The sequence below is a fragment of the Thunnus thynnus genome, chromosome 2 (genome assembly GCF_963924715.1).
Source record: "Thunnus thynnus chromosome 2, fThuThy2.1, whole genome shotgun sequence".
Taxonomy (NCBI): Eukaryota; Metazoa; Chordata; class Actinopteri; order Scombriformes; family Scombridae; genus Thunnus; species Thunnus thynnus.
In genome coordinates this window covers 25,401,775-25,429,773 of record NC_089518.1, presented here as the reverse complement: position 1 = coordinate 25,429,773, position 27,999 = coordinate 25,401,775, and the positions used below count along the sequence as shown (strand labels likewise).

The 27,999-nt window shown below is 39.4% G+C and overlaps 1 protein-coding gene across 2 annotated transcripts; it reads left to right on the top strand.

Annotated features, from left to right (window-relative positions):
- On the top strand, positions 1-27,988 carry fancc (FA complementation group C). 2 transcript variants are annotated; one of them, XM_067612636.1, is made up of 16 exons: positions 1-162; positions 3,421-3,657; positions 7,984-8,071; positions 8,314-8,408; positions 14,768-14,875; positions 14,965-15,029; positions 15,203-15,367; positions 15,551-15,707; positions 19,213-19,268; positions 19,444-19,543; positions 21,491-21,566; positions 22,715-22,820; positions 24,731-24,905; positions 26,403-26,615; positions 27,213-27,415; positions 27,516-27,988. In XM_067612636.1, exons 2-15 carry the CDS (start codon positions 3,466-3,468, stop codon positions 27,408-27,410), a joined length of 1,794 nt encoding a protein of 597 aa, XP_067468737.1. In that variant the 5' UTR covers positions 1-162; positions 3,421-3,465; the 3' UTR covers positions 27,411-27,415; positions 27,516-27,988. The 2 variants fall into 2 exon arrangements, with proteins under 2 accessions (XP_067468737.1, XP_067468728.1); XM_067612627.1 differs by having other exon boundaries at positions 2-162; positions 27,213-27,988.
- The last annotated feature ends 11 nt before the right edge of the window (positions 27,989-27,999 follow it).

Below are 27,999 nucleotides of genomic sequence, written 5' to 3'. Positions count from 1 at the left end.
TTCCGTACACGGACCTCCGAGAAAAGAGGGAAGTTCAGTTTGTTTACATCATCGCGGGACGAAGCTCTTGTCTTTTTGTCTGAAGACACAGATGATAAATGAATACAGCTGACACCTGCTCTGTGGGGATTTCAGTTTGGTGTCTGTACGTTTTATTTACATGTAAGTCCACATTTTAAACTGCTGTAGATAACAGTTATATGTCTGTGAAGTGATCGACTTGCGAACAAGCTAATTAGCTGAAATAACAGTCGCTCCTGGCAAAGAAGCAGTTCACTTTTGATGTATTTATTGAGTCATTAAGGTACAGTAAATGTATTTTAGCGGTTCTTTTGTATCTTTATGTTGAACCGACATCATTTTTCAACATGTGCAACTTCACTAGAGTAGAGGAAATACTGGCATCCTGTGGTGTGGAGTAGCTGTTGCACGTTTTACTGTCAGGTAACTGTTAACTTAAAAATATTCTCTTTTTTTCTTCTTTTACGGGTTTTTTACAGGTTTTTTTTTTTTTTTTTTACTTTGCTGGCTCCAAAGGTGTTTGTTTGTGTGTATTTACATGTTCACATACGCAGCCTATCTGTGTCTTGAAAGGGATTATGACCAGGATTTACCAAAGCATGTTTATTTCATGTGTCATCAGACAGGAAGGTCCTGTCAGGCTCTTCCTGCTTTAGAGCATCAATAGTGGTTTGTATATCCTACACTGTGTAGTCTTTTCAAAGGAGGATAATATCCCCCTTCAAGTTTTGTGGCGAATCAGCTAATCAGTTGAGTGCTATATCAAGCAAAATGTCAAACATTCTCTTGCTTGGGCTTTTTAGATGTGAAGGTTTGCTGTTTTTCTCTGCTTTAAGCAATTAGGAGATGCCACCTTGGGCTCTGGGAAGCTGTGATAAGTTGAGATGAAACGACTAGTCAATTAAGGGATTGGTTAATCAACAGATAATTAAGTCATAACTCTTTTAAAAATCATTTTTTAAAGTCATTTTTCAAGGATGAATGCAAAAACCATTCTCTGCTTCCAGCTTCTCTAATGAGGTTTTGCATCTGTCCTGGAGTATCTTTGGCTTCTAGACTGTTGGCTGGGCAAATACGCAATATGGAGATGTCACATTGGGCTCTGAGGAATTGTGCTGAACATTTTTAACAATTGTCTGACATTTTATACGCCACTTAATTAAAAAATCTGATTAACAGATAAATCAACCATGAAAATAACAATTTTTATGGTGTTTGGCCACCACAAGCCTCCAGAACAGCATCATTGCTCCTTAGATCTATCTATCTACAAGTCTCTGGAGATCTACTGGAGGGATGGACACCATCCTTCCAAATTACATGCCCTTATTTGATGTTTTGATGATGGTGGAGATTGCTGTCTAATTTATCAGTCCAGTATCTCCCATAGGTGTTCAGTTGCGTCAAGATCTTGTGACTGTGAAGGCGATAGCATGTGATTCACATTATTTTCATACTCCTTAAACAATGTAATGACCCCTTGTAACCTTCATGGAAGCTTCTTTATTGATTAGGTTTCTCCACTCACTTATTAATGTTTTTCATTTAATTTGCAAGCTAATTCTGTTGATCAGGGTTTGCACGTGGATATGTGATAAATGTTGCGTCGGGGTAGACTGATGAAAAAATACATCATTCTACGAGCTTTAATAAGTTACACAAGGTAATCATTTAGACAGCCCTTACATTAGTCTTGCAATTTGATCCAGGTGTTCTTAAATATAACATACTGCAGTATACAGAAGTAAATTTGTAGAAAGTGATGTTTAACTGATTTGATTATACTGAAATAATGTCAACAATCCCATAATTGGAACAGCAAACTCACCCTAACCCAAAGTCCACAAGTTTAGTTTAACAAATCTTCAAAGATAATATTTGACCAGTCACATCTTGTTCCTGCTCCAGAATTTGTTCAGCCAACACCAGACCGACAGCTGAGTGCGTTTGTGTGCATGTACATATTTTTTTTACCAGTCCGACATATGTGCAGTTTTACAACTTTGCGTAAGTACGGTATATGTACTCTTGTGTGCACACAAAACTGCCTGTGCATGATAGAAACTGCAAGTGGAACTGCTGCTTGAGTATCCAGCATCCGTTCTTTTCCACCTCTGCTTTACTAAAAACTCAGCCCCCAAACACAAGTCAACAAGAGGCGTTTGTTCCTAATTTGGTTGGACTTTTTTTTTTCCTCCCCGAAAATGAGTATTTATATATTCACATGAGCGAGCCATAGGGCTTTCCAGCAGAGATGATGGCAAGACATTAAACAAATCGTGTGTAACGAGGTGATCATAAAACACAACCCTGTGGTGTCCCACACAGACCTGTTATTATGGCAAAAAAAAAAAAAACAACAAACACACTCACACTCACACACACACACTATTCTCAGGCTATATACAGACACAAAACACATCCTCACCCCCTACGTTTTTTTCTCCCCATCATCATAAAAAGTGAAGAATGTACTGTTTATTTCTCAGTAGGCGTTCATGAATGAGTGTGTGTGTGTGTGTGTGAGAGAGAGAGAGAGAGAGAGAGAGAGAGAGTGAGAAGGGTTGATCGCCTGGAGCTTGAAAGTCTGATCATTAGACTGTGGTAATAGGGGCTTAACATAACCAGATTAACGCTCTTGCCTCAATTTATTTTCCACTTATTATATTATTCACTTCTGCTCTCATAGAAGTTGGGGGATGGTGTGGGCCACACATAAAGTAGAGCCTGACTGTTAATGGCAGTAGCTGGATATTACTGTTGGTGTATTTTATGTCAGTTATGTTAAAGGAATTTGCTGTACAGAAATGTTTCATAAGCTGCACATTTTTGTATATTCCCTTTCTTTTTTATTTTGAGTTTTAATTATTATTTACATGAAACTTGAATGTAACAGTGTAATAAAAGTTTTTTGGTTTTATCAATACAATTTTTGTAGAAAATGCAGATTCAGTCGTGTTTATTGTGGGTAAGAATTTGTTGACTGACTGAAACATCACCAGTATGCTTACAATTGATGTAATGTTGAGGTCATTGTCATAAATGCCAGTCATTTTCAAAACAGTTGGAGATTTTGTGTTTTTTATCAAATGGCCTATTATTTATAAATTTATTTCAGGGTTTTCCCCAGGAAATCGTTTAGCAGTGGTGGTAAGCCACCCAAATCCTGACATCACTAGTCTTGTGATTAATGCAGTTAGTAGATGCCAGACTTAACAAATAGCCACACTCATTGAATACATCTCATTTTCTGCGTGGAATAGCATCTGTTGTTTTTTCCGTTAAAGTTAATGTTTTATTTCATAAAAGTGAACTAATTCTTTATAACATTTATGACGGTCATCATAAGATATTTCTGACAATGGTATTGTTTTCTGTCTCAACTGGGATCTTTCTTAGCCCTTAAATAAATTCACCTGGACTGGACCCTGGACAAGCAGACCGATGTCTCAGCCACTGATCCCGCTCCAACAAATGGCAGAGCCCTCGCTGGATGTCCAGGAGATGCAGCTCTGGCTGGAGAAAGCGGTGGCTTGGGGCCAGGCTGACAGCCCAGACACTCGGAAAGACACCTGCCAGCACTTGAGCAGACTGGGGGATTTCCTCCAGCAACTCCAGACACACATCCACAACATGGTGAGCAGATAGAGTGAAAAGCTGAACTCGTATCTTCACAGCTATTCTTTTGTTCACTTTATTACGATGCATGTGAAGCTCTGACATTTATATTCCTGACAGATTTGGATAACCCTGCTTCTACACAATATGTTTTTCCCAGATGCCTGTTAAGTCTAATAAAACGGTCCGTATCTACTGAGAGGCATATTTTACAGCCTCCACACACTTCACCCAGTGAAATAAATTAGAACAGTTAATTAATCAATTAGGCCGGCCAGCCAAACAGCCGTCGGATTAATGAAGCACTAAGTTAATTCCAACACCAGCACTTCTTGCACACACACATACACACACACACACACACACACACACACAAACAAGCACACACTCGCTCGCTCTCGGTCCAAGCCTCAGCATGAACAGCAAGTCCAGCGCTGGTAGGGTCCTGCTAACAGAGGCTGCTCTGTGCTCTGCAGAGGCTGTGTATGTCTGGCTGGCAGAGCTGCAGTGTTGAGTTAGTCAGGTAATAGCCGCATTGGGACCTCCAGCACTAACCTAATGTATCCCCATATCAGGTCCAGCAAATTTGGGAAGGGGGCAGAGGACAGGAGGGGTGCAGGACTGTGAGATTTCAGTGTTACCACGGCCATGCCTCCTCCTTCCAGCTCTTTGCTCCTTAGCACTCTGTCTCGCTACTTTTTGTAACACTTTTTTTTTCTCATTTTTCACATTATATACTCTTTTTCTCTCACCATAACACTGGTGATGGTTAGAATCAGTCCCAGTGTCTGTCTTTTTTTCTTTCTGTTTTTTCTCTACTTTAGTATTTTGCCATATAATTTTATAGATCCAGCATTGACTGATTGTGTGTCTCCCTCTCTGTTAGCATGGTTTCAGGTGTACGTCATGCAGAGGTGTCAGCGTGTGTAGGAGGATGGAGTGGATACAAAGAGAGAGAAAAGAATGGTATAGCTTAATTGGATTGAAATCCTTTTTTACTGGCAGCGTGCTCATAAAAGACCAGCTGAGGATAGCCTGCTTCTTGGCAGCATTCTGCATCCTTTGATGACTTAACAACTTTCTTGTGGCTTTTAACCAAAGATGAAAACTATTCAAAGCTTATGTTGATTTCTAGGAAATGTGTGGAAGTTTTCTATCCCAGTATTGATCTTCACCGGGGGTATTGTGTTCACTTGCTGACAGTTGACACCTCTAATGTTATATTGTTAGAAATCCCCCTAATTTTTTTTAACACAGTTGCTACACTACTAAAGTAATATTACACCACTCCTCAGAGGAACTGATAGGAAAATCCTGCAGCACTAATGTAAGATAGATGGAGGGTGTGGGGAACTCTACAACACACTGTAGTGTATATTTATGTGCTTCACCATAGTAACTTTTGCTATTTATTATCAGGGCTGATTGTGTCTCAGTGATGTCAGGGACAACCGTTTCCTCACTGTTCTCTTCATTTTCAGACAGCCCAAGGATGTCTTTAAACTGGTCCCATTTGCCTCCCTGGCCGGTACATATAGTAATCACTCACTTCTGTCTGAGATGTCTGTCCTTAATCAAGACAAGATACACAGACTCAAAGCCCATTTTGTAATTAGGGACTATGTTGACAAGGCTTTGATGGTGATTTGGCCCTAGTAGTCAGTGATAATTACTTTCTGTTGTGATGGCTCATTCTTACAGGCATTTCTACAGTCTCCAGCCACAAAGCATTGTAAAGTCCTTATTGTAAATGAACATTCCTTTTTAGCTGCATCACCGGCACACACAAATGCACATGTATACTCACACACAACATTTACCATGTGTTGTACGATTGATAGGAAGGCTGAGTGTGAGGGCTGTGTTCCAGACAGCGTTTGTGGTGTTGTGGGGGGCATAGTGGGGCCTTTTAGAGAAACCCTACTTGGCCTATTACCATTCTGCTTCCCATTAATGGTGATCTCATCCACTTGAAAGAGTCAAGTTAGTCCTCGTGTCTGTCTGATGCTTCCTTTTGAACATATAGGCCTGAAGCTACCTTAATGTCTTATTTTTATCCAATGCTACTTTGAGGCTCCTCTATGTTTACTCTATGCTTTTTTTTCTGATGAAATGAATATGAAGCGAGTATTGATGCATAATATTGACATAGCAACAAAATTCTTTCCTATCTTCCCCTCTTTTCTTTTTTCTAACCCGTTTCCCCTCCTCTCCTACCTTATAAATACCCCTGCTGTTAGATGTTGGCTCCATTAAAACTCCATGAAGGTATATTTAAAAAGTGCTAACTTTTCTCTTAAAAATCTTTTTTACCCATAAAACAGAAATTAATAGATAGATTAATCAATTAGATGTTCGGTCCATAAAATGTCAGAAAATGGTGAAAAATGTGGATTTCCCCAAAGCCCAAGATGACATCCTCAGATGTCTTGTTTTGTCCACAACCCAAAGATAATCCGTTTACTGTCATAGAGGAGTAAAGAAAGCAGAAAATATTCACATATAAGAAGCTGGAATCAGAGAATTTGGATATTTTCTTCTTAAAAAAATTACTCAAAATGATTAATCGATTATCAAAATAGTTGGCAACTGATCAATTGATTGTTGCGATTTACTTCTACTAAGCCCACCAGGAAACCAGTGGACGATATCTCAAATATAGCTGCAACAGTTGGTCAATCGACCAAAAAAATTAATCAACATTAATTTAGATAATGGATTAATCATTTTCCATCATTTTTTAAGAAAAAATGTCCACATTTGATTCCAGCTTTTCAAAGATAAATATTTTTAGGTTTATTTATTTTTGTCTTATTTAGTCTTAGGTTTATTTAGTCTTCTATGATAGCAAACTAAATATCTTTGGGTAATGGACTGTTGTAAAAGAAGACATTTGAGGATGTCACCTTGGGCTTTGGAAGACATTTTTCACCATTTTGCAACATTTTATAGAACAACACCAAAAAAACCCCAGTCTAAGCAAAAGCACACTGCTTCAATTTACCACTGGCATATGTCAGATTTCTCTGTGTGGGCTTATCCTGAAACAAAGCTGTGCTGTAGAACTTAATTAGCTTGGAGCTTAGGGAAGCATATGATATGGTCTTAATATGGGATCAATAATAAGTCATAATGTGCAGCACAGAAATATGATTCGTTCACATGTGTGCAGACATATGCTTGTAAATTTAAGTAATACGTTACCTCTTTGATCTGTTTTCTGCATTCATCATATTGTAAAACATGACGTGGTCTGTGTTGATGTATTAAACCTATAAAAGCAATAACGGGGAAACAAAAACAATGTACAGTACAGTTAAGGCTAATTGTTAAGCTGTTTAATTCAGACACAAGATGTTTGTCTCTATTTCCAGCTTGTGTTAGCACAAATAATGCCAAGGGCTTTTGTAACGAACATGCTTTTTTTGTTGCATTATACTATAAATAATATAATAAATGGCTCTGGTTCTGGTGCACTGCAAAAACAGTTTTAAAACTCACCTTCTGTTTGATTCTTGTCTTAGATAATGGGATTTTTGATGTTTTCCATTCTGTTCTGTCACATTAATTTCAGGCTGTCCTGACAGATTATTGGATCCTCTCCAAACCTTTAGCCTAATTCCAAAACTTTACAAGTGAAGGTCATTTGGGAAAATTGTATATTTCTTCAAAACTAAAATGTAAGGAAGTCGAGATTAAAGGTTTTTTCAAATTCTTAAATGCAGTGTCTTTCTGGCTTCAAACCTTCTGGCTGTTTTAATTGGCTGTGAGGTGAAATAAATCACATGCTCTGTTGTTGTGAGTCGGATAAACAAGCACAGACGCACACATACTTAAACTCTCATAGCACCTTTGACCAGAGCCCTGTTCTGTTCTATGTATCTCTCACTATTACCGTCATGGTGAGAACTATGACATGACGGAAACATGGAAAACAAAGCGATGCAAGAACAATGTACTGCACACCTGTGGATGTGCCTGTTAATACGCTCACTTCCCTCAGTCATTACGTAGACTTGTGATGGTTTGCGTCTTACAGTGTCTGGTGTTGTGGCATGATGTGGTTGCCATGTTGAAAGGATAAATAAGAAAATGAAACAGGTGAGGAGGTGTAAACATCTGTAATACAGTGAAATGATGAAAGAGATTTAATTTTTTTCTGTTGGCTCTGCTTCTGTCATGTTTGAGTGTTTATATTCCAGATGATAAAAACATATTGCTAACCCACTTAAGTTAAAACTCCAAGTTAGTTAGCAGGCTCAGATGTGTAAGAGTGTTGAAAGTGAAAAAACATGTATTACATTCATTTTTCTCCTGTCTCTGTATGTCTGTTCTGTCCCGAAGAGCTCCACAACAGAGACTATGAAGCGGCTGCCTTTCCTAGGACAGTTTCTAGGCCGGCTGTGCTGGAACCCTTATGTCACTGCTGATGGTGAGTGTATCCTTTCACCCCACAAGTGTTGGGGATCAGTATTTAGATCGAGATTCCAGTAGTTGAATTGAGGTCAGGTTTTCAGACGAGAGTTAATGATACTTATAATGTGTGTTTTATCCTTCAAGAAGGCGCGTGACATAAAACCAGAAATCTACCACAGTCAAAGCTCAGTGCTGCTTCAACTCTCATGATGGAGATTGTGGTGCATCATGACTAGTGTGGTGTTGATTTGTCTCCAGATACGAGCAGAAGGCTGCTATTCCAGTGTCTGTGGGGACTGTACTCAGAGCATCCAAGAAATGCTGTGGAAAGAAAGGCCAACCAATGGATACGGGTATGGACTGGCCGCCTCTATCCCTTTTTTTCTGTTAATACAGAACTTAAAGTACAGTGATAAATAGGCAAACAAAGACTTGGTGAAAGATCCCCTCCAGGCATTTTTTTTTAGGACATATAAAAATCCTCTGCTTGGAATTATAAATGTGTCTGGCATGTTTTTTCCACAAAAAATGTTCAGTTAGTTTGTCAGAAATCCTTAAAAATGATATCTACTCTTTCTCCTTCACTGAAAAGTCCACAATTTATGAACATATTTTTTATTTAAAGGTTTAACTGCTGGATACATGTTGCCTCCTATTTCACTGAAATGTCCATTCTCAGTGTTTTGTAGACTGGAGGCCTCAGGTTTCCACATCACGCTTTTGTAAGTTGTTTCTTATCCTCGATTGACTCCAAGCTAGTTGTGATGTCACAAATCATGCTTGAAGGATAGGCCTGTAACTCAGATTATCCATGAGCACAGAGAAACTTTCCACTTGTAGCAGATGAATGTGAAAACAGTCTTCTAGCGTCAAACTCTGTACATACATTATTCTACACAGTGACGCTCAACGCATCCAACCGAGGGAACAACAAGAAAAACATATTTTTAAATTGAGGAGGACTTTAAACTTTTTGCAGGATCCCAGCTTTTCAGTTTTATTCCTTCAGTCCCTTTATGAATCACTTTAACTCTGCATGTACAACCATTTTTACGCCTCCGCGCCTGTGATAGCCATAGCCGTAGGCATTATGTTCTTGGGTTGTCTATCTGTCCGTCCGTCCCATTCTCATGAACGTGATATTTCAGGAACACCTGGAGGGAATTTCATTACATCAGGCACAAATATCCACTTGGACCCAAGGATGAACTGATTAAAATTTGGTGGTCAAAGGTCAAAGGTCAAGGTCCCTGTGACCTCACAGTCACAGTTTTTGGCCAAAACTCAAGAGTTTGTATGTTAATTATGACAAAGTTTCACACAAATGTCTAATAGGATAAAATTTTGAAGTGATGATCTTTTATATCCCAAAGGTCAAAGGTCAATTTCACTGTGGCATCATAATGTTCTGCAAAAACACTTTCTGGCCTTTGTTCAACACCATAACTCAGGAACAGAAGGGGAGATTGTGACCATATTTCACATTTGGTCGGATACTGAATCGGTGACACTAATCTAGGGTGCCCACCTTGAAACTGTGGTGATTGTATAGATCTTCTGTGCTGCCGGGTTGAAGATGTGTGTGAAGCATCCACATTATAGAATTTGTAGCTTCTTTGCAGCAACATCCATATCTGAAGCTCTGTCTTGACTTAATATCTTTTATTAAATTCCTTCCAAGTCTTCACTACAAATATTATATTTGGACAGACATGGATGTAAACTGCAACTTGACTGGTTGGCGGAGGCATATAACCGCAGGGCGGTATTTCTAGTAAGTTTTATAATTTCTCCCTAAATTGTAATTTAAGGTCATCATGGTAGGAGGAAAGAGTTTCTGTGGTTTGGTTGGAATTAGGCAGCAGCAGTTGCAACAAAGTTTTTTTGAGAATTAATGTAACGTAAGATTAGGGACCATATTTTGTTCAAAGTTAGACATGTGCTTGTTTGTTTACAACATGGATCTTGGGATGTGTTTTCTAAGTATTTATGACAGTCTCATCACATGAGGCAGCCATCTCTAAAGGTGGCAAAATAATCCCTAAATCTGGCTAAGCTGATATAGAAACACAGTCAATTATGATTTCACGTACAAATGTGTCTTGTTGCAGTTTCTTATCAATAATATATTTTAGACTCCACTTCAGTGGGGGTTCACAGATATTAAACACGCACAAAATTGTAACCACAGGAAGCTTGAAAAGGTGAAGAGAAATTCAGAAATGCATTTTGAGTTTTAATTGAGAAATCAAGCTGTGAGTCCACCCATTCACAGCAATCTTTGGTTATTATCTTCTCTTCCAACTCGTCCAACATATGCCTTTTCTCGTAATTTCTAGGCCTAATCTGTTTGTTGTTTGTGTGCTAATTTGTTCTAGACAGTCTTGATGTGGAGATTGACTATCACTCCTATAACAAATACTCTTAAAAGAATGTCTCTTTGACTGCCTTTGGGCTGCTGAAGAGATTTTCTGTCTAATTTACTTTTTATAGGAGTTCTCTCGCCAGCGCTCTGTGTCTCCTCTCCAGTGGGACACAGATGATGAATGAGAAAGATCGGGTCTCTGTTGGCCTAAGACTTTAGTGCCCCAAACTGTAAAACATATTTTCAAAGCAAATTAAAATTGACTGTTTCACTGCCTCTTGTCACCAGAGAAGGATCGGCCTTTATATTACGGTTAGTCGGTCCTATTTACTGTGTGACTTTACTGTGTTTTTAAGGCGCGCATACAAAGGAGGGAAAGAGAACAGAGAGAAGAAAATATTCTGCAATTTTCAACTTGAGAGGGTTCACACAGATGGCTTATGATAAACAATGTGGAACCTTCACATTTTTGCCAGATTAACTGTGTGTTTGTATTCTTTTGATTAATTTCTCATCTAATAAAACATCTTGCTAATTAAAACAGTGCCTTGAAAGTAAACCTTGAATTTGCCAGATGGTCTTTGACCCACGTGAGGGGAAGCGGAGTGCATGTGTGCATGGTGATGTTTGTGTCTATGTCTATGTGTTTTTGTATGGGTATACGCAAGTGTGTAGAGAAAAGAGGATGGAGTATTCATTTGTATCCACATGTTTTTTACATATACATTGGTATTTGTTTTGTTTTTTTTAATTAAGAACAAGGTTTAATTTCTATCATGTGCTTTATCTCTGCATTTAAAGCCATTTTAACCTCATTTCTAAGGTGAGGATCAAGGTAGGAGGGAAGAGTTTCTTTGGTTTGGTTAGAATTGGGCATCACAACAGTTAAGATCAAGGTGATAGAGAGCCCTGCCTATTGTAAAATAACCGAGATCAAACTCCTTAAAAGTCTTTTCCGAGACTCTTACTTAAACAACAATTGCACTGATTAATATTTAAAACTGCGTAGGTTCAAACTGTATTTTCAACATAGTATAAAAGTACTTAATTGTAGCTCAGTGCTTTAAATACAGCTTTGACTACTTTTATAGAGTTAAAGAGTTCACAGGGTCCACTCATACTAAAATTGCATGCATGCATTTTATATTGTAGGGCGCTAGATGAAAGTGTCCAAAGAGCACAAGTACATAAACTCACAACTAACTCAACAACGCCTCCTCATTCTCCCTCTCCTCTTCTCCCTTCTCCTCCAAAGAAGCTCCCACTTCCCACAAATGACGGGAATGGCGGGAAGCATAAAAAAACCTATTTACCACAGCTCAGCTTGTCTGGGGGTGCGGGGCAGATGTATGGTTTTAGGCCAGAGATGGTCTGTCTCTGTGTCTCTCCTTGTGTCTGTGTTGTGTTGGACTGTCTGTCCTGGAATGCAGAATGCAGCCTGTTTTCTGTTAGCCCTGTCTGATTTTGCTCCCCAACATTGTTTTCTTGCTGCCTCCATAATAGACTGAGGTTCTGGTGCTAAGTGGCACCTAAATACTGTGTTTGTGTGAATTTTTGTATGTGCTCACATATGTTTGTTTCTCTTGCTACTGTATATATTGTTGGTGGCCACATGTATTTTTCTCCTGAAATTATGATGGTGTGCAGAGTGTTTTGCCTTTTCTCCCTCATGTCTTGGCTTTACTCCTCCCTGTCTGCTTCTCCTCTCCACATCTGAGTGTTCTCACTGGGTTTGATGAATGCTGGGTACAGCCACATAGCTGCAGGCTATGTCAGATAGTCATTAGCTCAAACGGTCTGTTTCTCTACATCCTGTACTAGCAGAGGGACCACACAGTGTAGCAGTAACATAGCATGATCTTTGAGGAGATGACAGATAAGTAAAGCACGAGAGTGTAATATTAGAGGGCCGGAGGATGGATGGTTTGATAGCTTTATCTTTGATGTGAATCTTTAGTGACTCAAACAGGGTGAACCACAGGTAGGCCTTGGAGCCACTGTGGTTGCTTTCCAGTTTCAAAACATTATTTCTGACTCTTTGCTCACATTGGTTGCTACACTTTGTGTTTTTATTTGGAGGTGAAAGTTTCTGTCAAAGACATGTTTATCTTTCTGTTTCCTCTCAGGTGTCATCCCTCTTTCAGTGGATCTTACTGGCAAAATGATCTTTTATACTTCTTCCTTTTGATTTAATTGCACTAATTGCAGTTTTACTGTACATTTAGGAATAAAGTAATAGTACATGATGCCATTTTGACTAACCATACATACATACTTTTCAGTCAAGTGTAGGATTTTTGCTTCATTTTTTCATTTTAAAGCACAAATCATGAGCCAATGTAAACAAACATTGATAAAACACAGGGTTGGCAACTGCTGCTACATTTAAATTGATTCAAAGATATTTTAATATGCACAACAACACTATGCAAAAACTGAATCAAAAGTATGGGTGTTTTCTGATTCTATTAAAGGGTTGTTTACACCAATGTTATTTATGAAATTTGTAGTAACAGCTATATTTTCAATCTTGATAATTTGAGAAACAAACTGCTCTCAACTTTTTTAATTATGTATGTCAAACTACCTCAAATTCATGTGGTCAAAAAGTTACACATTGGGCTTTTCATTTAGGAGAAGAACTTTATATGAATTTAATGTCTTTATTTCAGTGCAACAGGTTCAAGCACAAATGCTTATGACTTTATGATTTATTTAGCATTATCATCCTGACTTTGCTGCACAACTTTTCCCTCATTTCATCTTCCATCTTTTTGTCTCTGCTGTTTTGACCATCTGAGGCTATACTTGAGTCTTTCATTGGTTTGGGAGAATTCAATCATGGCTTAGTAATTGTTAACAGGCACCCATCAAAACCAACCCAACTCTTTGCCTTGTGGATTTTTCTACATCCTCCGTTTTAATTTTAGATTTATGGAGGGATAATTTCTATGGCAGCAGCTTGTCCAAGCCCCCAAAGCCAGCTCGGTTGCTGTTTTCTGCGAGAGAAATATGACTTTTGACCCAAAGTATTTGCCATCCATCTATCCATTTGCCCTTCATCCTGTTCCTCTGGTGACCACACCCTTTTTCCCCCATTCCAAAACGTAGCCATTGCTGAGCGTTCCAGTCTCTTTCTGCCATTCCTTCTAACCAGGCTTCCTTCCTTCTCTTCTCCCCCATCCCCAATGTGCCTCCTTACCAAGGGTAGGATAAGTGTGATTGGTTTTGTATGTACCCAATGTGCAGGGTTTGAGGGCGCTCAGATGGTAGTGATTGGGGTTGTTTTGTGAGACTATGTGGAGGGTAAGCATCTTAGCGTGCTGTAGGGCCTGGCCAGAGAAACCACACAGCTCCACCAACAGCACTGCATTGCTCCTCTGCCTGGGATTTTGGTTTTTCTCCTTCACTTTTTGTTTTGTTTTTTTCCTCTATATATTCTGTGACTCTCTCAATCTCTTTCTCCCTTCATTTCTTGTTCATCCGCTTTTATCTTCAGAAACATCCACACCACTAAGAGAAGACTTAGTGTTGATGTTACTGTGTTTTTGGTTCATTGAAGTTGTAAAAACAGATGTGTGCTGAAGATGTGAGGCCTTGGCTGTTTCTGTTGGATCACACTTTCCAACTTGTACTAGTGTATGAACTTATTGTGGTTGAACAGAGAGGACTGTTTCTAAGGTTTAAATCAATCCCTAATTTAAAGTTATAGGGCTTTTGGTTTTCATCACACGTCTGAGTGAATACCAGTGAGGAAAATTCTTGCCAAACATTGAGTTTATTAATCATTAGACCACTGAATGCTGTGTGGTATCTTTTTATGTTTAAGAATGTTGACATTGAATGTAATCTATTATATTTGTAAAGAAAAACCCCCCCTTAATAACTCTTTTCGTAGAAACTGCCAAGAAATCGTTGACATCTAAGAACCACTTTTGTAATGTTGTGACTTATAAATCTAGTGTTCTCTTTCTTTGTTCCTTCATTATGCACCAGCTTTTTTCTCAGAAGAGAATCAGCTGAGTTTATTAGTCTAGTTTTATCAGTGTATGATGAGGCCCCTTCTGAAAAATGCTCGTAAAACACCAAGGCCCTCTGCAACAAAGAATGTTCATTTCTGAAGTTGCTCATATGCTGTCCATACATTCTCACTTACTGGAATGCCTTTTCTCCACTCATGTGTTTCAAATGATGTGACGCCAACAGAGTCATCCTATATTCCAGTAACTAATTAGCTTTGATGTTAAGGATCTCAGGGTTTGAGCATATTGCACTAAAGTCTTGTCCACTGTTATACATGTTAAGGGCCAATAATCTGCTGCACATTGTGTTGCTGCCCTCCCACAGAAAGTGTTGTGTCAGCTTGCAACAGAAGAAGATGATACTGCAGCGCAGACATTAGTGAAGCATATGGGTGTACCACCAACACAGTACCATCTCAACGTCCTCAGAAAGGTATTTGGTCTTCATCGTTTTTTGCAAAATTTTTACCTGCTTATGTAGACATACTGTATATGCTAATTTTGTTCTACTTTGCAATGCAGACGGTGGCACTGGTGCAAGACAACATTGGAAAGAGCTGCAGTTCGCTGGGTGATTTAAATCAGAGGTAAAGCAAAGTAGAAACTAGCTTCAGAATAAAAAAAGTATTCCCAAGGAATATTATATTTAGCATGCATCTAAGTCTAAGTACGGATTCCTATCTTTGCAGACAGTTGATAAGATGCTCTTGACAATAAAGATTTTGTCTATGTTCAACAGTAGGTGTATGACTTTGTGCAGGTGTTCATGTGACAGTATTCTGGCTACATCTGAGGCTTGTGTCCCCCTGGTTACGTGTGCTGAGGCTGCTCCTCTCATTGGTGCATTGCTTCAGCGGCCATTGACTTGTGCAAGGGCAGCTCTTAGCGAAGGCTTCCTGGATGCTCTGAGCTCCGCCTATTCCAGGTAAAACAAAGGAACACAGAGGGACTCAGGAGCTGAGTTCCTGTTAGTCTGTAACATACAGGATGTTTTCATTTTCTACAAAGCTGTGTCCAAACATATAATCTAGCTTGTGAATGGAGTATTTCCAGTGATATACAGTATAATATATAGTGATGTATGATAATTAGTGCTGTAATTTTTCAGCCATGGCTTGTCATTGGAGGAGCAGGCTGTAGTTTCTCTGTGGTATCACAGCCTGTCCAGTCTGGAAGAATCAGTGCTCAGTCTGCTGGAGTCTTGTCTTGCCAACACAGGGTCAACACTGCAGAGGTTGGAGCAACAGCTGGCACAGTCACTGCTGGTGGGTAATGTTTGTATCAGGACTCAGTGAAAAAAAAAAAGAAAACTAATGCATGCAAAAAAGACACGCTAATGCATTTCTGGAATAGACACCATCAAATGCACCAAAAATCAGTTGGACAGTGCTTTGTCCAACAGCTGAACTTTGAAGCGGCCTTCCCCTTAGCATATAACTATTTTAGAGTGTAATTTTTAGATAAATTGTCTGATTTTATTTCAAACCAGCTTTTAAGAAGTGATGTTGAGGAAGGAATATAGTGGAACCAATGGTTTAAATCTCATGTACAGTATTTTACCTCATTGGCCTCCATGAAGAAGTATTATGGGAAGCGAATAGTTTATGGAAGCAAAGTCAAAAGGCCAAAGTAAACTGTTTGTGGAGAGCTTACTTTGTGTGTGTGTGTGTGTGTGTGTGTGCATCTAAGCTGTATAAAATTAGTTTAAGTAATAAAATTCTGTTTTGAAGCACTTTTCAAGAAAGAAGCACAAAATGCTTTCCAGTGAAAAGTTTAAAAGAATGTGTACAATGTTGTGCCACTGAACTGTGGCATTTTTTGCAATTTTAACTGCTATGTGAATTGGCAGCATTAAAGTCTGTTGATAAATTGGTGACATATTGCTGCTGTTAAATGGGTTTGTTATGTACATAGTTTGACTCATCTGCCCTGAATTATAGCGTTTCACATCAGAAATCACTGCACACCCCGTATGTGTTTCCCACTTTGAACTGTTTGTAAACTGTGAAACCGAACAGTTTGAATATTATATGCTCTCATTTTATTATGAGGTATGGAGTTGTACTGTTTTCATATGCATAGTTCTTGGAAACTTTCCATCGTTTTTTTTGATGGATCTTTATTGACTGTTTTTGCCTGGCTAACTCACACATTTGGCTTTGCTCTGCATGCATCTCACATCATTTGGCTAGCTCGAAACGGCATCTCACGTTATTTGGCTCGTGCTACACAGCCTTTATTGTGCTGGGTAAGTACTGAACTCTCTGTCACTTGCGTCCTTGGCCACTCCGCACTTCATTTAACTTAAGATCATGCCCAATTCAAAAAGTTAGAAATGATTTTTGATTTATCAGTTGTTGTGGTTATTTAATGAAGACAATTTCCTCGTTACTATATTGCAATCAGAAAAATACCAGCACTTCTCAGTGTTTTTGTCTTGGCTACCAGGGGCTGCTTTTTATTCCATAATGACTTGGAACATGTTTGACAAATTACTGCAGCCGCTATGAGAAGAAAGGATAACAATAAAATAACAAAACGTGTCAATGAAACCAGACAGTTTAAGACAACTCCTGAACAATGAAATTAGATGCAACTATGTACCACAATCTAGACCTATTTCTACAAACGGCATTGTGTAAGTGGAGGGGAACTGTGAGTAATCTACCTAGACATGTTTTTTTTAAAAATTATTTGTACCAAACGTCTGTGGCCAGCTGTAATTATAAATGGCATCCTATTCGCCCATGTTACTGATTGCTTTGCCTTTGGTAGCTATAGATTTTAGAGAAACTCGAGTGGGAAACCAGAATTTACCTGTCATCTTGCCTCACGTTAAATTAGGTAAAGTTTGTCAGTTGTGTCAGCCCTGTTTTCCCAGAGTGATGGTCCACTTGAGCTGTGTACATAACAGACTAGCAATGCACACTTTTTGAGTTCAGGGACTGTGTGTAACAATTAAGATAGATTGGAACACACTGATGTACATGTACATGAATGACTAACCTGCCTGTTGATTGCACTTGATTTCATCTTGCAGGAGATACTAATCAGGTATGTGTGTTGGAAAGAGGAGTTGTGTAAACAGCTGAGTAAAATTTGTGTTTGTGTGTGCGTGAGTGTGTCTGTGCAAGAGAGACAGAGAGTCAATCCTCGACTGTTTATGTCTTTGTCTTGTCATGTATCTATTTGTTTATGCTCTCATCCATCTCTGATTGACCTCTGTTTTTATCACCTTGGTGGTTCACATGCACACGTGCGCATGCAAACCCTCTCACACACATGCCTTTAGTCGCCGTGCTTTGTTTATGATATTACATCTGGTGTAGTGTGTCTGTCGTTAAGAGGGTGGGAGGCAAACGTTTAGGTTTCACTTCAGCCTTCAGGTTGTTTGGATGTCTGATGTGCGTTTCATGCGTGTGTCTGTGAATGCAAGTCATACACGCGTGCAAGTGGCGTCTAAGCCGACTGGCTTGTCTCTCTCTTTGCCTTCCTTTCAATCACTTGTTTAAATTGCAATCAAAATGGGAAACATGAAATTAGGCTTGCATTCCTCGTTTTGGCTTGTCTCACCCCCATGTGATCCAGGGAGACGTAGGCCCAATAACAGTAAACACTCACTTCCTAGGCCTGACTGCCAAAAACAGGATGTTTGTTGCGTGCTGTAATTGACCCTCCTTGAAGTGTTAGTGGTAAGGTATGGAGGAGGACGCTAAAAAAGCCCATCTGTTTTCACTAGGGGGAACCATGACAATTCGCACACATGCATACACGCTGGCATGCAACCCACATACACAGATGCACACTGACAGATACAAACATATGCCAACATATCATTGATGCCCACACAAACTGTCACACGCAGACATATAAAGCCTGTTTTGTTTGATTGCCTTTTATTTTTGTCTGAGAGAACAAGAAAAGAAATAAATATGTCAAAACTGAGGATGAAAGTGTTTATTTGAGGAATGTTGGAACATTGTAATGACACCATATAAACACTGGGTGGGGCTGTTTGTTCTTACTGACTGATACCCCTGATTTGGAGGGAAAATGGCCTTTAGTGTCCCTTTGTACAACAAAGCATTACAGTCAGAGGTGGAGCAAACTGATATTGTAAGATACAGTTAACTTTATCTTTAACTACTGACACAAATAGCAGCTTTTTAATACTGTGAGTAAATCAAATATATAGAAAAGCTGGCTGATGTTTGATTCTTTTATTCTTCCTACTACTGTGTTACACTGCATGATTGAAGCCTGTAATCTATTCTACATGTGCTCCTCCTATAGTGAAGTGTATTGTCCCTATATAAGAGTGGGGGGTGAGAGGGCAAATAATTAGGGACTTAGAAGATGTATAAACACGAAGGGAAGGGGGAGACAGACATGAACAGTACAGCTGTTAAGTGTTTGCGCTGGGGCGTTTTAGAACGTGTTAAATCTAAAACACATGATGAGCGTACATTAGGCGGAGATGAGAGAGTATGTGTGGGTGTGTGAAGGAAGCACTGACAGAGTGGTTAACTGAGTGGTTAATGGGGAGAGAGTGAGAACAGGGACAAACTGAGGTGCGATAGAAGGGATGTTTGTAGATGATGCAACAGTGACACCCGGTGGTCAACTTTTGCAAATCACATTGTTACCATCAGTGTTTTCTGTTTTTGTGTGTGTGTGAGTGGATTGTTACTGTTAGATTTTAGTATCTGCAGAATTTTTATCTATAATCATACTAAATTAGTATAAGATTTATGTTTTTGTGTGTTTCAGCCTAAAGCCTGTGCTCAGCACTGCTCGATATTCTTGGTTGTAAACGACATCTTCAGGTGAGTTATGAAGAGTCAGGTTCAGGATGATGTGATGCTCATGTGTATGTTTTTTTGTTATCGTCAATGGTAAAATGTATTTGCCTGATGAATTTTGTGTTTCTGTGTGGATTAATGTCTATGTGTTGCTATAGGGTACACCATAATATTGGCTTTGTGTGTGTGTGTTTGACAGATCCATCCTTAAGCAACTAGAAGGAAATGAGTGTGTTCGGTCTCTCATCCAAACCTTTACCAGCCGTTTCCTCAGGGAACTGACACTGTTGCAGCCTCAGGTACACCTCATATGAAAGTCTGACATGAATATTTGTCTCTTGTTGGGCTGCAACTAACAGTGGTTTTCATGATCAATTAATCATTATTCTTTTTAATAATCAATGAATGGTTTGGTCCATTAGCTTCATATCTGAAAATAGTGAGTAATGCTTATTATAATGCTCGTTATAATTTTCCAAAGCCCAAGTTGAGATATTTAGATTTCTTGTTTGGTCTCACCAACAGTCCAAAACCCAAAGATATACAGTTTACTACCATGTAAAACAAAGAGCAGCAAATCTTCACATTTGAAGTATAGCCTGACCGATACAGGATTTTTGAGGCCGATACTGATCTGCCTCAGCTGATAAATCTGATAATTGCATGTCAGTCGTTTTTTTTTTTTTACACAGCCCAATACACTTAATAAAACATTTTTGATACAATTCCCTTAGATTTGTTTTTTCAACAACTGTGATCAAGAGATGCATTGGGCAGGACTTTTTACAGTTGAATAGTAAACTTGTCACTACTCTCTAGTGGACAAATTAAAGAATGGTGACACTGTGCTGAGATATATCTTTGGCATTTCTGTAGTTCAATTTTATTGGCTGACATATACAGTGATACTGAAATATTGGCAATGAGCTAATATCGGCCAATATATCAGTCAGGCTGATTTATTGTTTGGACTCTTTTGAAAAGCTTGAACAAGTATTGAAGTTTTATCTTTTTGCAGGTAAATTTTTATGTTGATTCATCAATTAACTGACAAATCTTTTCAGCTTGAAAAATGTTAGATTGTAAGGAGTCTCCTCAGTTGATTAATATGTGGAGAGGCAAAATTAAATGTTTTCTTGTCACCATTTTCCAAAACTCTGTTTTTGCCTGCATTATGTGCTGTCAAGTGGCAGCCTTGTTTTAGGCAAAGCTAAAATATTTAAGTCTGATATGACTACAAACAGCAGAACTCTAACTCTCCTTCTTGGTCCTTAATTTGTCACCAAACACAAAAACTGGTCAATATTTTTGTTGTACTGTTATTATCTGGATGCTGCAGTTCTGATGCCACATATTGCTGTTTAGTACGCAGTGTTACAATAGAAAGTGATTTCAGCCTTGTCATATATTTTATTTTTTAAGTGTACAACTTTAGATTTGACCGATGATTCTCATCCAACATCTTTCCTGGAAAAGAAAGGATGGTTACTTTTATGCCGCAGGCTTTGATGCTCAAGCAGGGAAATGAACAGTTTTCTCCCCACTGCAGGCAAAATCACTTAAAATTTGATAAATCTTCCACATAATTATCACTTGGTCTCCTGCAGGGGGCTCACTGCTCACACACACCAGTTCACAGCTTTGTCTTGTAAACAATAAATGCAAATTTCTTAAGTCCTCATTTCGCAGGTAATAACTTTATCACCTGCACTGTGTGGAAACCACTATAAGCTGTTACACAGATGTGTCACTATGCACTTTTCAATAATCTCAACTTCTGCTCAGGCTCTCAGCTGTCTTCTGTACATAAGCTTGTTGTTGTATAGGAGACCTCCATCATACATCCACATCTCCTGTGTGACTCTAGGGCTGCTGGCACTCGCATGCCATTACTGTATTGTGAAAAGGTCAGAGAACAGATGTGTCACTATGTAGGAGTGATGTATTTTCTGCTACACAGTTTTGTGAATATAGTTGAAGTCCTTTTTACCTCATTTAACCAGTAGATGGCAGTGCTACAGTGTATTTACAGTAGACTTAGTTTTAATGGCTGCAGTCACACCGCTCTAAACGCTATACCTATTACACGCTACATTACACATTAGCACCTACTGTATCACGGTTACACAGCCTCCCATTCAAAATGTCATTTTTCAGGCTTTGAGAGCATAGTGATATATGAGTTTTAGGTATGTATGATTTACATTTATGAAGCTCAGGAAAAATTGTGCTTTGTGTTGTTTCAGATGAGTGTTTCTTTGAAGGCCTTCTTCCCACAGTCACCTCAGAATTTGCTGGTTCCTCTCTTGACCCAGCCTTCAGGTCAGTATGTACAAACACGTGTGTCTGGATATTTCAATTGGACACAATGCACAAAACGCTGTATTGTGAGAAAGGGGCTATCCAGGTATTCTTTAACTGTGTGTAAACAGAGTCTTCCTGCTGCAGAGTGAATGGGCTCTTGTGTTTCTTGCTGTCGCTAATCAATAACAGTTAGTTAGCAACTGTAATAATTGTTTTGACATGATGTAGAACGGAAGTGAAGCTTATATCTCAAAGTGTCATTACTCATATGAAATCCATACAGAAGTTTAATGAGTACCTGTTTATGTACAAGATGTCTTTATTGTGGACGACTGAAACCTTTCATCATCTTACACAAACACAACACACCCTTTTAACTCATTAAGAAAAATCCATATTATCCATATTGAATAAGTATTTCCAGTGTTTATGTATGGGAATCTTTTATTATTGGAGGGATGCACAGTAGGTGAGTGCAGGGGCACAGTGGAGCTGTGCTTATCAGTGAGAGCCCAGACTGGCCTGTAGGCAGAAATGATTTACATGAATGGAGCCATTTAAGGACACACTGGAGCCCAGCCAGAACTCTGAGTTAATTATTACTGTGTATGTGTGTGTGGTGAAGGGCCATTTTTCACTGGAGACTGAATGGAAATGATATTGTGAAAAGTTGAAGATTTGAGGTTTTATCATGATTTGTGTTCCCCGCTGAAAAGTTGTAAATTAAGACTTAGCACTGCATTGTTTATACATCGCATGTGGGGGGTGAGGGGGGGACTTGGATCAAGATATCAATTACTTGAAATACTTGTCAAAGTTTGTTAGTCAGCTAGGCAAGGTTTTAGTACAAAGTTTGGTTTGTGGTAGGGAAGTTATTTTTGACATAACAATCTTGCATTCAAATATAATAGCTGGAAAACAGGAAAAAGTAATTGCAAGTACTAGCAGTATTTTATCCAGTTCTCCTCTGAGAAATTGTTCGGATATTTGGAAAGTTGTGTATTAAAGTCATTCCACATGAAAAATTTACTCTGAGGAAATTTAGCAACTTGAGAAACACTGAATAGATAGTTGCCTTTGAATTATGTGGATAGTAAGTGATTGAAAAGTGCAAATTTGTGCTTCAAGTAATCATCATATCTGTAAATCTGAATCTGTTCTTGCAGAGATGCCTCAGGAGTCTTGGGCACATCACCTGAACTGGCTCAGTGGCTCATTACAGAGACTGACAGAGGAGGAAGAGGAGGGAGACGAAGACAGCGGCAGCACCAGGTTAGTGAGAAAGGCTCGCATAGAGAATGTGTAAATGTGTGTCTGCTTCTACCACCCTACCGAATGCCTGTGTGGTGTTCTTATTTCCATTAGCTGCCGTTGAGGGGGTGGTTAGGCAGATATTTTCCCCTTGCATCACAGCAGAGAGGTCCTGGTGCACTGCGTGTGCTCCTCCAAGCGCTCATTAGAGGCAATTAGCTTGGGAAAGAGAGAGCTGTAGAGAAAACAAGTGTTAGGAGAGCCCAATATGAGCGAGAAAAGGAATGCAGAAGAAGAACCAGCGAACAAGGGAGAATAAAGGAGATCATATTAGATTGAAATAGAGGAAAGCTAAAAAGAGAGTTGCCTTGGTTGGACAGATTAAGAGAGAAAGAGGATAGGGGATGCGGATAAAAAAGCATAAAACAGTTGATGTCCTAGAGATGGAGATGGCTGAGTTGATACCCCCCAGCTGCGGTTTTTAACAGGCCCCATTATCCCCACCACCACTCCATTTTGAATCTCCGTGCAAAATTCCCAAAACATCGTTCCGAGCCAGCGGTGGGAAAGTAGTGTGTTGTGTTGCTCCGAGCAAAGATGCAGCTGCCAGGGCCCTGCAGAGGGGTGCTGCTGTTCGTATTTAGGAGCCAAGGGGAAAGAGGGGAGATGAGGAAGGGAGCTCTAATGATGGTATTAGGGAAATCTGAGAGAGATCCTTATCCCTCTTCTAACTTCAATTTATAGTCTCGCTGTTGCAGCTGTGTGGTTCTGTTTCACTCTGTTGCAGCTCTCTGTCTAAATGTCTGCAAACTTGCCTGCTTGTTTACACTTTACAGCACTACATGATCATTTTGCCGTGTCCCATTTTCAGTGCCCCTGCCATCTCTCGCTCGATTCTGGCAGGATGGCGTTCCACTCAAATATGGCCACATATTGCAGTATTCACAGAGTGTGATGTATTATAAATCTAAATGTAAATGGGAATTTTAAAGAGGGTGCATTAAGGATAAGATTTTTAAAGTCTCATGGTAATTTTGTTGCTTTAGAAGTGCCATGAAAGCAAAAAAACTGATGCTCATGACTGTCAGTTTGCAGGAATTATTCACATGTGCCCCTCAGTATGATGTCACAACTGGAAACAAGTAATGATATTCAACATCAAATTGTGAATCAGATTTGTTTACATGCTTTGTCTGTGTTTGATCAGCCCATCAGTGGAGGAGGGACAAATATCACTGGCTGCCACTCCGAGTAGCAGCTCATTAATAAAGTTCTTATGATGTAAACAGCCTGTTATTAGAGGGTCTATGTGGTGCACTCTAAACCAAATCATTTTCTGAGAACAGTAGTTATGTCAATTTGTCAAAATGTATTAAAATTCTTCCCCCGTCTCTCCTTAATGGCCGAGTTTTTTCAACTGGTTGGACAGCAACTTAGCTGTAAATTATTGGGCTGACAATTATCAGTTCTACTGTATGACAGTATGGAGTGGGAACTGGAGAAGGAGCATGTTGTACAAATTCACACACATACCTTGGAAAAACTGAAGCTGAAGCTGGTATGGGTTAAGTGCTATTTTGTAACTAAGTTAAACCACCCGAATCATCGTAGATTATAGATAAACCTGCTCATTACACTGTTAACCCTATAAACTCAGGAAGGTCTAGTGTACTGCTTTGTTAATAATCCACCGATATATAGAAACTGAAATAGAAAAAAAGAATGAATTAAAACAATCATTTATGCCAGTTTAGAATTTAAGAGTTTATCTTAGAGTTCAGGCATCAAGTGCTTATATAATAACGTTCTCTGGCTCACTTCTGCTGCTGCACCACAGAAAAACCTTTCATTTCACATGGTGCCCACTGGAGCTCAGTGTTCAGGCAGCCCAGCCAGTAGTGTTGAGTACTGCTTCTCTTCCTGTCCTGCAGGGGGCACCACAAAGTGTTTGAAGCCTGGTTCCTACTAGTTCAGTGTGGCCACTGGGTGCAGGCGGCAGTCCAGCTGCTGGTGACTGCAGGGCCAGAAGACTGTGGCCCCCTGCTGAGGCTGCTGACTTTCTACCACCACCCCACTAACAGGGGGCACCACAGGGCTCTACAGCTGGTAAGACTCTTCTCAAAGAAAGAACATTTCATTTATGTATTTTTTTTTTGTTTGTTTTTTGCCATGCAGTTCGTGTGGTGGTCGGTAGGTCCACCACGTTGGTCCAGACTGACATATGTCAATAACTATTGGATGGTTTGCAATGACATTTGGTAAAGATGTCCAGATGATGTATCTTCATGTCTTTGATGATCCCTTAAAGTCGACATGAAATGAAAAATGCCTTTTTAACCCTTTAATATCACATCCCCAGTCATATTGTGCACCTATCTAATAATATATGCCAAACCGCCCCCCCAAAAAGTAAATTCCTTTGTATTCTTATATCAAAATCCAATCATGTTTTCTTCCTGTAAAACAAAATATGACATGTGCTTACGTAGGCTAGAACCAACCCATTTCAACCAATAATATCATGACATCCACCCATCAATCAAGTTTCGACTTTTAGCAGCAGAGCTAAGATTCATTATGACACGCCCACTTCTCAACGTTCAAATCAAATTCCTCCCAACGTTATATCCCGCCTGTCTGTCCTGTTTCACTCGGAAATATGTCACAATACAGGAGTGAGATACTCTCGAAATGCTGTTTCATCTGAACTTCATGTAACACCATCATGATGTCTTTTTTTTTTTTAAGCGGCAAAATTAGCCAACTCATAAATAGTTAGCCTAGCACATAATTGTGACCAACATATCATGCTGTAGTTAGCATTTAGCTCAGCCTCACAGAGCTGCTAGTGTGAATGTAGATTCTTATTTGGTTCATTTGTTATTTCACTTGGAAAACTAATTTGAAACTTAGAAATTGATACTAAGTTTTGTTGCCACTGTTGCATTAGAAACACTGCTGTAGCTAAACAGTAAAGAACAGCATTATTGAGGTTCTGAGGTTTGTCATTATGATTGGAGAAGGAAGGAGTGAGGCTATAATCCCAGATAGTCTGTTTATAGCATGTGCAATATCATAACTCAACAACATAATGCAGATGGAGTATTATTTGCTCTTGGCTGGTGAGTCGTCGCTGAAAGCTACACAACAAAAACAGAGAAAGAAGAAAAACACATTAAAAGATAAATTATGGATGATCTCTATCTGAGAGACAGAGAGAGAGAGAGAGAGTGAGACAGTGGTGAAGAGAGAGAGAAAACCAGATGAGGGAGGGGAGCAGGGTGAAAAGGGTGATGTAGTATTGATTTCTCAGTGAGTGTCTGGCCAGCTGGCCTGAGTTTCATCTCTCTGTCTCCTGTTTGTCCGCCTCCTCTCATAACCCCGGGAGACTGGCTGTCGTCGCTGCCATAACTCCCATTACGATCTTGTTCTCTTCACGTGAGGTTGTGTTTCTCCATCATTTGTGAATGACTAGTCTATTGATTTGTAATTGCTGGAAAGACACTATACTATAAACGATGTTTCTTCATTCCAGTGTGTTTCACAAAGAAAATATCTGTCCCCTGACCATAAATTTACACTTATTTTCACTTTTGTCTCCAGGTACGTGCCAAGGAAGCATGGGACCACCTCCACCCCCTTTTCTCAGTATTAGCTCATCCTCCTCCCATTGACCACCTACAGTCGTTGGTCGCCCTGCTGTCACCACACCCTCAGCAGCCATCACTGGCACCATTATTGATCCTCGACCTCTTGGTCAACTTTGCTGTTTTCTCCCAAAAATCGCAGAGTGGATCAACAGAGATTTTACAGACGGTGAGGAAATAATCTAATCCCCCCCCCCCCACCCATCATGAATGGTGAATGTTTGAGATTTAAAGCCAATTCTTGACCTTGGAAACAGCAGTTGATGCAACAATCTCAACACAAGATGTCTGAGATGTACATGAAAGGATCTTTTAAAGTGAAAAGAAAAGCAAAGATGTTTATGTAATGGTTTAAAATGCTAAATTCAAATAATTGTAACAAGTAATGCACAACAGTATTATCACTTTTGTTTTATTGTAGGCTAAATCTGCATTATATGTCAACCCAGACTTGGTTTCTTAGAAGCAGTCATGGGTTTTTAACAGTATCTTTCTCCAAGATTTCTCATTCCTTGTACACCACAGTTTGATTTTTGGATGTCAAGTGGGCTCTAATTAGTTTGATGTGGATACATTATGAAATACTCAAGTATGACATCAGAGTCAGTTTCTGAAAGTTTAATGTCAAGTATGTGTCTAACTGTACTTGCTGGAAATAGCTTGTGGGCTGTTGAGTTTATGCCATATTTTATGATCTCTTTTTATATGGCAGTTTTCCATTTTCTGAAGTAGCTGCATTCTTTTTTGTCGTTGTGTGTCAGTCCAGGTGGCGGATCGGTCTGGTCTGGTCGGTGAAGCAGCACGTGTTCTCGGCTCACTGGAGCTCAGACTGAACGGAGGAAGCTGCTTATCAAGTGACGCTAACAGAGTTCATCTCAGGATCAAGGCGCTTCAAAACACACTAGCACATATGCATGCAGCACAGAGCTCTGCTGAGAACCAAGCACACACTCACCCACTCTAAAACCGGTGAGACCGCATACCCACGCACACATGCACATAACCTCACAGCAGTCAGTTCATCCTCAGCTCAGGGGCTTTGCTTTTTTTTTTTTTTTCTTTTTTCCAGGGCACGTTTTCAGAATGACAAATGGCTACGCTCTTGTGTAGATATGCTGCTGTTACAATGACAGGAGTGTGTCAAAACAGCACGGCGAGGACAGATTATGTGGAGAGGCTACAATTATACGCGCACACACACATAACACAACTACAAGGCCCACAAGGACACTTCAGCAGTGACAGATCACACTGCAAAGAAGCAGCAGCTCGTACATCGTGTCAGAGTCCTCCCACTCATATAATTGTCTCACAATATAAATCCTTCACGCTACACATGCTGACTGGAAGACATTTAGGTTTAGAGGAAAGGGAAAACCAAATGCAAATTGTGTAATTATTATCTGTGCAAAAATATGTTTATATTTAAAAAAAAAAGATTCCAAAAATACTGAATACATGACAAACTGCACAATGAAATGTAATGTCGCTTCCTTTGAATGTAAATGTTCTATTTAATTATTTATAAAGGTGAAGAATTAATCTCTTTATGT

Excerpts from the sequence above, each read along its gene's own strand:
- fancc (XM_067612636.1), top strand. The coding sequence starts at position 3,466 with ATGTCTCAGCCACTGATCCCGCTCCAACAAATGGCAGAGCCCTCGCTG. Across the intron at positions 22,821-24,730 it reads GAAGACAGCGGCAGCACCAG|GGGGCACCACAAAGTGTTTG; the intron begins GTTAGTGAGAAA and ends CCTGTCCTGCAG. Across the intron at positions 24,906-26,402 it reads ACCACAGGGCTCTACAGCTG|GTACGTGCCAAGGAAGCATG; the intron begins GTAAGACTCTTC and ends TTTTGTCTCCAG.